The sequence below is a fragment of the Pseudonaja textilis genome, chromosome 9 (genome assembly GCF_049901715.1).
Source record: "Pseudonaja textilis isolate UNSWEBS1 chromosome 9, rPseTex1.2, whole genome shotgun sequence".
In the NCBI taxonomy this organism is placed as follows: Eukaryota; Metazoa; Chordata; class Lepidosauria; order Squamata; family Elapidae; genus Pseudonaja; species Pseudonaja textilis.
This window is the reverse complement of record NC_141998.1, coordinates 26,427,986-26,438,707: the sequence shown is the minus strand read 5'-3', so window position 1 is coordinate 26,438,707 and position 10,722 is coordinate 26,427,986. Positions and strand designations below refer to the sequence as shown.

Below are 10,722 nucleotides of genomic sequence, written 5' to 3'. Positions count from 1 at the left end.
CCCTTTTTGTCTTCGCCAAGAATTTCCAAGGCGTGTGATCCTCTTCATCAATAAACCTTCTTTCCAACCAACTTCTATAATCGCAGAGCCTTTTCCCCCACTTGGAACTGAACCCAGAAGGAAAATTCTTCCAACGAGGTGATCGACTGTACACATCAAGGAAAGCAGAAACCAGCACGCACACACAGAGAGAGATACAAAATATTTTATTACAAACAAAACCATTTTCTAATGGACCTCCTAGCAAAGGATCACAGAAGAGATGTGATGTGTGCTTTCCCTAACTTGTATAACAAAATCCTAACCATGTTTGGGGAAGCCTCTGGGTGTTACATCAACCGCTGCCTAAATTTCACGGACTGCATTTCTGGGCAAGAAGGATGCACCGCCCTTTTGCATCTGCTTCGGATGGAGGGCAGTTGATCCTGATCTCCTCAATCCACTTGATGACAAAGCCAGCCTGTCTCACTGCCTCTTCTACCATCTCCTTCTCCAGGTAGAGGGCTGAGAACTTGCGTTGGCCCACCGTGTAGTAGTGCGCTTCAAGGGATGAATTCAACAGGAGGTGCCCGCCTGGTTTCAGGAGAGAACTGATGTTCCTGAAAGCTGATTGGTAGGTGGGGATGTCCTTGCAAGCCACATCGAAGCACAAACTGGAGAGCAGGCAATCTGCGGGAGGAAGAACCAGCGGGGCCAAAGGGTTGGGTTGGGTCACATCGCATTTCAGGTACCGCTTGACGGCTCTTCGGACTTTCTCCTCCTTCTCTGGCCATTTTTCCCTGGGGATAAAGACAGGAAGAATATGACCCACCTACTTCCAAACCTTGGTCACTCTAGAGATTCCCTTCTTTTTATGGATGGAGATAGGTCAGGTCTCCCAGGTCTGCTGTCCTTCAAGAAGAGGAAAGGCCTTCTCTGTGCATGGATTCCTTGTTGCCTGGATTCAAATATCACCCTGGGACATGGAAGGTCTACAACAGTGTCTCTCAACCTTGGCAACTCTCAAATGTGTGGACTTCCTCTCTCAGAGTAATCATCTTTCTAAGTCCAACAAAAGAAGAAACAGAGATGGAAACCCTACTAAGATACAGGTTGCCCCAGGAGAGAGAGCTTGGGAAGGGGAGGCCCAAAGAAGACATGGACCACTGAGGACGAGGAGGAGATGACCCTGCAGATCCTTCTGAAGCCCTGCAGAAGAATTGAAACAGACCCGAGTCTGGAACAACTGGTCCAGCCCCTCCCATCAGCTCAGAAGAAACTGGATTTCTTGCCGCTTTGCTTTGCAAGCACAATGGGCACATCTAACTCAGCAGCAGCTACCAAAGCTTTCTGAAAGAGAGTGAGTCCCCTTTCCACCAATGTGGACTCTTCTGGTCTGCACAATTACTCTCCTGTAAAGCTCCTGATTGCAAAATCCCTTCGGCTGCATTTTCATCCATGGACAGATTAGCCAAAGTTGAAAGAAAGGGATCTGGTTGCCTTCTGTAGTTGAATCTAAATTAATCTTATAGCCTTAAAGACTTTCAAAGGAAAAGCTCCATTCTTCCTCGACCTACCTGTCTCCTTCCAGCTCACAGACGTATTTCACAATGGGGGTCCAGTCGAAAGCCCCCGGCTCCTTCCTCAGCCATTGCTGCATCTCCTCCTGGTTCTGGTCAGCGTAATCGGTGGCTATGATCTCCCGGAAGGACTCGCAGGCGGAGAGGAACTGGTAGATGGATGCGCCACTGCCAATGTCGATGAGGGTGTCTCCCTTGATGCCATCTGGTGCCCATCAAGTCAACCAGAGTTTTTCAAACTGAGTTTGCTTTGGGTCCTTTGTTATCTGCTACAGGGCCCTGTATAGTTTCCCCATCTACACTGCCTCAGAAGAACCAGAGACCCTCCAAAGACCATTCTGTAGACCACCTTACCACCTAGCAATTCCTTCTTAGCATTCCCATGAACCTGTTCCCAACCCACCTTTTCTCCCCTACGTCAAGAAGAAATAAATGTGAAAGAGATTGGGGGAACTTCTTCCTTGGGTTTCATGTCTAGATCAATCTGCAGAAAAGTTCAAGTAACAGAACATAGAATCACAGGGTTGGAAGGGATGTTTGTGACTATTTTGGCATCTGCCTTTTGTAAGCTACTTTCATTCCTTGGCTGTTTGTAGCCTGAAGAGGACGTCTAAGTGGGGCAGGTTACAATCCGCAGAATTATGAAGACGGAAGCGTGACTTTGAGATCTGCCTCTTGGCCCCTCCTGACCATCTCAGGTCAACAAGCGTCCCTCACCTTGAGGTTAAAGCTGGGAAAGTCAACACTTACCTAGGGTGAAGGCCCTGTGGGCCCCTTTCAGGAAGAAGGTTACAAACTGACCCATTCCATCGTCCACAAGGCTAACTTTGTAGTACTTTTCCAGATGGTCTCTGGGATCGAAATGCTGAGTGTAGAAATCTTTCCCTGTACAGGACTCTTCCATCATCACAAAACTACTTTTACCAACTGCTGGTTTCTCCTTTCCTGATGTGAGCATTATTATACCTTTGTCTTTGCTGGCTCCACCTCCTTATGTCCCTTACAGATTGCTTTCTCAACAAAGTTCACCTTTGCACATTGCAGCGTGAGTATCTTGCCAATAATTTTGAAGCCAGGACCTCCCCTGACCTAATCTTAACAAAACAAGATGTTCTCCTTTGAAAAGGAAGCATGGGGCTGGTGGATCCCCCACTAAGAAACAATAGACCCCCAGCCCCGGGACGGATGATAAATTAGAAGAATGTGATTGCATAACATGTCAATTTGAAATGGAGCCAATGAGATAAGACCTACCCAAAATCTGAATGGGAAGTCAGAAGTCTTGGCAATAGAGGTAGAATAACCAAATATGGATCAATTGCAGAAACTGCAAGCAAGGGCAAAAGACACGTAGACTAAAGCACGGTACAACTCCATAAAAAGTCATAGCTTTGTGACATTTTTACGCTCCTATTTCTGGTATTCGATTGTATAAAAGACCGTGCTTTGTTGTTGTTCAGGGTCTCGGCTCCTTTAGCGGCTGGGACCCTTTTGCTGAAGGGCTTCAATGAAAGTTTTGCAAAAGCCCATCACTCGTGTGTGGCTCTGATTGGCTCCTGCGCCAAGCTGGCCCATTTTTGGGACAACAGAACATAGAATCATAATGCTAGAAGGGCTCTTTGGCCTCCTCCTGTTATGCAACCTGATATTCTCTCTTGGAACAGAGACCTCAGAAGACCCCACCCCTCTCCGGGGAAAGAAAACAATGGGGATAGGAAGGAGTGGTGGATCCTCTGGTCAGAGGTCAGGAGAAGTAGAAGAGGCAGGCCAGAGAAGAGCCTTCAGGGCCAGATGTCCAAAAAGCCAAGTCCTCTTCCCTTTTCTGACAGTTCGACTTCTGGGGTAGAAAACATCTGTTCTGGGCTTGATGCTTTTCTCCTGTTGCACCTGGCTGCCCCACTGCTCCAGCGAGTCACCCTTTCTCCTGGCTCCTTGCCCAGTGTGGTATGTTACCAGGCAGGTTTTCCCCTCCCGCCTCATGGGAGATAAAGGCCAATTCCACGCATGCCCAACTCTTCCTTGGCACTTAGGACCGGGGAAAGTAACGATCTTTCTATTTGGGGACCAGATGCCAACGCAAGGGGCCACATTCCTCGGAATGCAGCTTTGCAGTGGGCAGCAGAATGCCTGCAGTGTCTCCTGGCTGTGGCATCCTGTCTTGGTCTAGTGAGAGACCTGGAAGGCTGCAGAGCAGAGAGAAACGCATTCAGAGGCATTCAGGGTCGCAAGCCTGGATGCCACGCCAAAGGCGCCAAAGAGGGAGCTGAAATGAGGAACTCTTATAAGAAGGGCATTGCTCAGTTCACTGGGAGTAAATCAATTATTGTCATAGCTTATTTTCAGAGGGGGATTCCAGGAATTGAACTCTACCCATCTTTGAGCTTTGAGCCAAGGAACCAAAGAAGCTTCCAGAGTCGTAAAAACCAGCTGAAACTCCCAGCGGAGCCTGGGGCTGTCTGGGGTTCAGAAGGAGCCTTTGTGCCCAGGAAGAGCCTGCAACTTTAGCACCAAAGAAACGCCTGCTGCCTCACTCGTCCGATGGGGCACAAAATGAGCTTGGCAGACACTGACTGTCAAGGCAGCTCAGCTCTGCACCAACCCATCATTTTTCTCCTTTGGCACCAAAGCATTTGCCCACCGGCCACCACTTCGGGGAACGAGTGCAGGAAGACCTATGCCTTGTCCTGCGTCTTTGCCAGCTGCGGTTCCTTGTCCTGACCTCCTCCATAATTTCTGCCTCTACAGATTGCAGCATTCTGGGCAGCCTGAGCCATGCCAAGAGGGGCACGGGACTTATCAAGGTGGAGGAGGGGATTGGTTCATCAGCCTAAACCAGCTCTGGCATGCAGCTGCTTTGCAAAACAGCCTCCCTCATTTCCTGGAAAGACCCCACCTGCAGACCAAGTCTGGAAACACAGCTGGCCCTGCCTGGCCAAAGAACCAGAGAGCAATATGTGTTCCATAATGCTGAGAGAACCAGATGTGGGTGGGGGACACTTAGGGGCGGGGCACTGGGCAGAGGCAAAGTGGGTAAGACCAAAGGGGCTGAAGGAGGCTGCTCTCTCCTCTCCTGGTGGCCAGCAGTGGCCCTGTGGCTCAGCTGTCTCTGCTTTCGAAGTGGCTCAGCGTTGCTGGTGATTTGGGGCAGCAGAGAGGGAAGGAGGGAGGGATGGCTCTGATTTGGAGGAAAGCAGCCAAAGACGGGGTCACCCCTTGGCCACTGGCTGATAGCCGAGAAGAGGGGAGGGCAGCCTCGGAATGGGCAGGGCCAAGGACAGCCCAGGGCAACACATCCAGAGAGAATCCACGTACATAGAAAACAGGGGGACACAATGCAAAGAAAGCACAAACCAACACACAAACGCAGAGGCAAGACACTACTTTATTACACACAGAGTCATTCCCTGTGCACCACTTCCTATGCGCCTTCTAGGAAAGGCATGGGAAGGATCCCAGGAGGCATGTGATATGTGTTTTCCTTAACTTGTATAACAAAATCATAACAATGGTCGAAGAAGTCTGGGTGTAACACAACGACTGCCTAATTTTCACGGACTGCATTTCTGGGCAAGAAGGATGCACCGCCCCTTCCCATCTGCTTGGGGTGGGGGGTGCTTGATCCTGGTCTCTTCAATCCATTTAATGACAAAGCCAGCCTGTCTCACTGCCTCTTCTACCATCTCCTTCTCCAGGTAAATGTTAAAGAACCTATGTTGGCCCACCGTGTAGTAGTGCCCTTCAAGGGTCGAATAAAACAGGAGGTGCCCCCCCGGTTTCAGGAGGGAACTGATGTTCCTGAAAGCTGATTGGTAGGTGGGGATGTCCTTGCAAGCCCCATCGAAGCACAAACAGGAGAGCAGGCAATCTGCGGGCGGAAGAACCAGCGGGGCCAAAGGGTTGGGTTGGGTCACATCGCATTTCAGGTACCGCTTGACGGCTCTTCGGACTTTCTCTTCCTTCTCTGGCCATTTTTCCCTGGGGATAAAGACAGGAAGAATATGACCTGCCTACCTCCAAACCTTGGTCACTCTGGAGTTGCCCTTCTTTTTATGAATGGAGATAGGCCAGGTCTCCCAGGTCTGCTGTCCTTCAAGAAGAGGAAAGGCCTTCTCTGTGCATGGATTCCTTGTTGCCTGGATTCAAATATCACCCTGGGACCTGGAAGGTCTGCAACAGTGTCTCTCAACCTTGGCAACTCTCAAATGTGTGGACTTCCTCTCTCAGAGTAATCATCTTTCTAAGTCCAACAAAAGAAGAAACAGAGATGGACTTCTGGTTTGCAAGGCTTCGGCAGCGGCAGGGATTTGCGACATCGCGCGATCCCTGCTGCGCTCACTGCCGAAGTGCCTCCAATCCATTTGGATTTGGAAGATATGGGGGACCTGGACAGGGGTTTGGGGGGTGTCGCAGACCCCTTCCCCAGCTGGCAAAACCCCCTTTTCCCAAGGCGGTGGAGCGGCGGTCAGCAATGGCCACCACAAAGAAGCCTGCAGCTGGACAAGATCGCGCAGGAGGAACAAAGTGAAAGTTTTTTCTGGCTGAACCAGGACAAAGAGGAGCCTTTAAAACCTGGAAATTTGCCTTTTTTATTGCTACATTGTTTCCCAGAAAGACTGTGCAAGCAGCGGAAGAAAGTTGAATGGAAAGTTACTGCTTTTCACTCTCCTTCCCTACGGAAGTAGCTGATGGAAACTTGGAAAACCTGCTTTGGCAAAGAAGGTAAATAAACCTAAAAATTAAAGCCAAGGGGATAAAAGATTTTGGAACATTGGAATTAAAAATTAAAAGTCTATTGCTATAAGTGGGAAGGAAGAAGTAAAAAACATATTTTAAGACTTTATTGAAGAAGACTGCTTGAAGTTTATAAGATTAGAAATTAATGACAATAAGGCTTCTAAAAATCATTTTGAAATTGTCTAATTGAATCTCACCCCAGGAGGAGGGAAAAAAAGAAGAAGAAAGTGTTAATGGAACAATTTGTTCTGATTTGGATTGCTTTGTGACTTTGTGACTTTTGGGGAACTAATTCTTGAAAGACTAAAAACATTTGGGTTGCTCTCTTAAAAATAAAAATAAAAAATGGCATTATCTGTGCAAGAATTACAAATGGAATTTCAAAAGCTACAGAAAGAGAAACAAGAAGGCAAGAGTTCTCTTGGATCTATCTTTCATTTTTTGGAAATGGCGATTTCCACTTATCAAGAAATACAAGAACAAGAGGCCTGGGATGAAGAAGGAGAAGCCATCTTTAATGGACAAAAAGTTACAGCTGAAAAGAACAAGGGCGGGGGGAAAGAAAATGGAGAATTTAGATCTTAAAAAAGCAACCAAGAAAGGGGAAAATAAGATGAAAAATTGATACAATGCCAGAAAGCAACAGAAAAAAGAAACACAACAGAGAGAGAAGATAAAAAAAAGTGGAATTTGAGAGATGGGGAGGCAAAAAGACCAGAATTGGTAAGAAAGGAAGGGAAAAAGGAAAGAGAAGCCATAAAGGTTTAAAACAAGATGCTAAAAAAAAGGTTTTTTTTTCAGAGATAAAGGGTAAAATCTAAATTTTAAAAAAATATACGATTCTGCAAAAGTACATAAGATTGCATTGTAGATATTAGTATTTGAAGCTGAGTTAGAAAATTGAAATATTATGAGTTAATAATGTATTAAAGGGAATATATAAAATGTTTAAGAGTAAATAATAGAGTCTAATTTTCTATGGAATATTGTTTTGATTATACTATAAACTCAATCCCTTTTTTATTTTTGTTTTATTGTTTCAAAATGTAGTATTGTGCTAAGCAGAATCAGTATGGAAAGTATGTATTATTTCAAGTGTTAAATCTAGGGGAAAGATAAAAAGTTGTCATACTTCAAACAGTGATTACAGGAGAAATATTGTATTAGAAAGAAAAGATAAATAGATAGTTGAAGAGAACAGACAAAAGATACAATTATTTAAAATGAGATGAAATAAATGTAATAGGATTATGAGAGTGAATAGAGGAGAGAAAATATATAGAAAATACAGAATGTTAATTAAGATATGAAACAGTATATTAACTGAGTATGAATTTGATTTATGTCTGTATAAAAAGAGGTATCCCGGAGTAAGCCGCTTTCCAAAAGAAGTTTTAGGTATTTATGTTTTGTGTTTTGTATGTCTATGTTTGAATTAATAAAATCTTAGAAGAATGTAAGAAGAATGTTGGAAGAGAATAATGAAATTGTAAATAAGACAGATGGATATAAAGAATGTATATAATCTAAAGTAAAAGAAATATAATTTGAATAATAGAAGGAAAGGGAGAAATAAAGAGAAGCTGGGATAAGATATGAAGTTGAACAGATAAGGTAAATATCTATATTAAATTGTGCTTGTATGGAAATGTGATAATTTGGAATTATTCTGTCTTTAAATAAGATGTTTTATTGGTTTTTTCAGAAAAGATTTTTTATGTTATTATGCTTTGTTTGTGTATTGTTTTGTAAAAATTAATAAAATTTGTTCCAAAAAAAAAAAAAAGAAGAAGAAACAGAGATGGAAACTCTACTAAGATACAGGTCGCCCCAGGAGAGAGAGCTTGGGAAGGGGAGGCCCAAAGAAGACATGGACCACTGAGGATGAGGAGGAGATGACCCTGCAGATCCTTCTGAAGCCCCGCAGAAGAATTGAAACAGACCCGAGTCTGGAACAACTGGTCCAGCCCCTCCCATCAGCTCAGAAGAAACTGGATTTCTTGCCGCTTTGCTTTGCAAGCAAAATGGGCACATCTAACTCAGCAGCAGCTAGCAAAGCTTTCTGAAAGAGAGTGAGTCCCCTTTCCTCCTTCAATGTGGACTCTTCTGGTCTGCACAATTACTCTCCTGTAAAGTTCCTGATTGCAAAATCTGCTGCATTTTCATCCATGGACAGATTAGCCAAAGTTGAAAGAAAGGGATCTGGTTGCCTTCTGTAGTTGAATCTAAATTAATCTTATAGCCTTAAAGACTTTCAGAGGAAAAGCTCCATTCTTCCTCGACCTACCTGTCTCCTTCCAGCTCACAGACGTATTTCACAATGGGGGTCCAGTCGAAAGCCCCCGGCTCCTTCCTCAGCCATTGCTGCATCTCCTCCCAGTTCTGGTCAGCGTAATCGGTGGCTATGATCTCCCGGAAGGACTCGCAGGCGGAGAGGAACTGGTAGATGGATGCGCCACTGCCAATGTCGATGAGGGTGTCTCCCTTGATGCCATCTGGAGCCCATCAAGTCAACCAGAGTTTTTCAAACTGAGTTTGCTTTGGGTCCTTTGTTATCTGCTACAGGGCCCTGTATAGTTTCCCCATCTACACTGCCTCAGAAGAACCAGAGACTCTCCAAAGACCATTCTGTAGACCACCTTACCACCTAGCAATTCCTTCTTAGCATTCCCATGAACCTGTTCCCAACCCACCTTTTCTCCCCTACGTCAAGAAGAAATAAATGTGAAAGAGATTGGGGGAACTTCTTCCTTGGGTTTCATGTCTAGATCAATCTGCAGAAAAGTTCAAGTAACAGAACATAGAATCACAGGGTTGGAAGGGATGTTTGTGACTATTTTGGCATCTGCCTTTTGTAAGCTACTTTCATTCCTTGGCTGTTTGTAGCCTGAAGAGGACGTCTAAGTGGGGCAGGTTACAATCCGCAGAATTATGAAGACGGAAGCGTGACTTTGAGATCTGCCTCTTGGCCCCTCCTGACCATCTCAGGTCAACAAGCGTCCCTCACCTTGAGGTTAAAGCTGGGAAAGTCAACACTTACCTAGGGTGAAGGCCCTGTGGGCCCCTTTCAGGAAGAAGGTTACAAACTGACCCATTCCATCGTCCACAAGGCTAACTTTGTAGTACTTTTCCAGATGGTCTCTGGGATCGAAATGCTGAGTGTAGAAATCTTTCCCTGTACAGGACTCTTCCATCATCACAAAACTACTTTTACCAACTGCTGGTTTCTCCTTTCCTGATGTGAGCATTATTATACCTTTGTCTTTGCTGGCTCCACCTCCTTATGTCCCTTACAGATTGCTTTCTCAACAAAGTTCACCTTTGCACATTGCAGCGTGAGTGTCTTGCCAATAATTTGAAGCCAGGACCTCCCCTGACCTAATCTTAACAAAACAAGATGTTCTCCTTTGAAAAGGAAGCATATTTCTGGTAGACAAGACTCTTCCATCATCACAAAACTACTTTTACCAACTGCTGGTTTCTCCTTTCCTGATGTGAGCATTAATATACCTTTGTCTTTGCTGGCTGCACCTCCTGATTTCCCTTACATGTACATTCCTCAACAAAACACACTGTTGTATCTCACAGCACAAGCATTTTGCCCATTTCCTGATTGACCGTAAACAAAGATGGAATACCGCCCCCCCCCCCCCAGAGGGAGGGAAAAGCAAATAGGGAGCCGTTGGAGTCAAGAAAACAGAAACAAGAGATGGAAAGAAGCAAACAGAAAAGAGGAAACACATCAAACAATAACCATTGGGCACTCAAACTCAATCAATGCAAAAAAGGTACATGTGCAAGTCACCATAGAAGGCCAGCCATGTGAGGTGGAGGTGGACTTAGGCTCATATTTATCAATGGTATCGTGGAATATCCTAGAAAGACTAATACCTGATATAAACAAGGGAGAGCTCGAAATACAAAAACTCACACTAAAGGACTACCAGGGAAACAGAATTCCTGTAGTAGGTACCTGACATTTCAAAGTTGAATTCAAAAAACACACTAAAGTCTTTCCATTAACAATAGTCGACCGGGATCAACCCAGCCTACTGGGACTCAAATGGTTTGCACCATTAGGAATCGGAGTAACCAGAAGAAACAGCATTACTGAGACAGACTGGGAAGAGGACCTGATGAAAGAATTCCAGGATGTCTTCAACGGAGAACGGGGCAAGTACCAAGGGTTCCCTATCTCATTTAATTTAAATCCAAATATAGCCCCTATAAGACTAAAGGCGAGGTGAGTTCCTTTCTTGTTAAAACCAATAATTGATGAACAATTAGATAAACTTATCGCACCGGGGGCATTAGAACCAATAGACCATGCAAGGTGGGAAATCCCAATTGTTACCCCTATTAAACCAGATGGGTCCGTACGTATCTGTGGGGACTACAAAGCAACCCTTAACCACGCTCTACAGCAAAG

General features: G+C 45.1%; 2 protein-coding genes and 1 long non-coding RNA gene across 3 annotated transcripts; 1 reads left to right on the top strand and 2 right to left on the bottom strand.

Annotated features, from left to right (window-relative positions):
- Positions 1–185: 185 nt before the first annotated feature.
- Positions 186–2,626, bottom strand: LOC148125082 (nicotinamide N-methyltransferase-like). Its single transcript, XM_087938697.1, has 3 exons — positions 2,310–2,626; positions 1,557–1,764; positions 186–779 (listed from the first exon to the last, which is right to left on the bottom strand). Exons 1-3 carry the CDS (start codon positions 2,515–2,517, stop codon positions 353–355), a joined length of 843 nt encoding a protein of 280 aa, XP_087794823.1. The 5' UTR covers positions 2,518–2,626; the 3' UTR covers positions 186–352.
- Positions 2,627–4,923: 2,297 nt separating this feature from the next.
- LOC148125080 (nicotinamide N-methyltransferase-like) lies at positions 4,924–9,580 on the bottom strand. Its single transcript, XM_087938696.1, has 3 exons — positions 9,334–9,580; positions 8,581–8,788; positions 4,924–5,534 (listed from the first exon to the last, which is right to left on the bottom strand). The coding sequence occupies exons 1-3, from the start codon at positions 9,539–9,541 to the stop codon at positions 5,108–5,110; spliced, it is 843 nt and encodes a 280-aa protein (XP_087794822.1). The 5' UTR covers positions 9,542–9,580; the 3' UTR covers positions 4,924–5,107.
- Positions 6,171–8,127, top strand: LOC148125081 (uncharacterized). Its single transcript, XR_015744617.1, has 2 exons — positions 6,171–6,278; positions 6,496–8,127. It is a non-coding gene; the product is annotated as an uncharacterized LOC148125081 (long non-coding RNA).
- Positions 9,581–10,722: the final 1,142 nt, after the last annotated feature.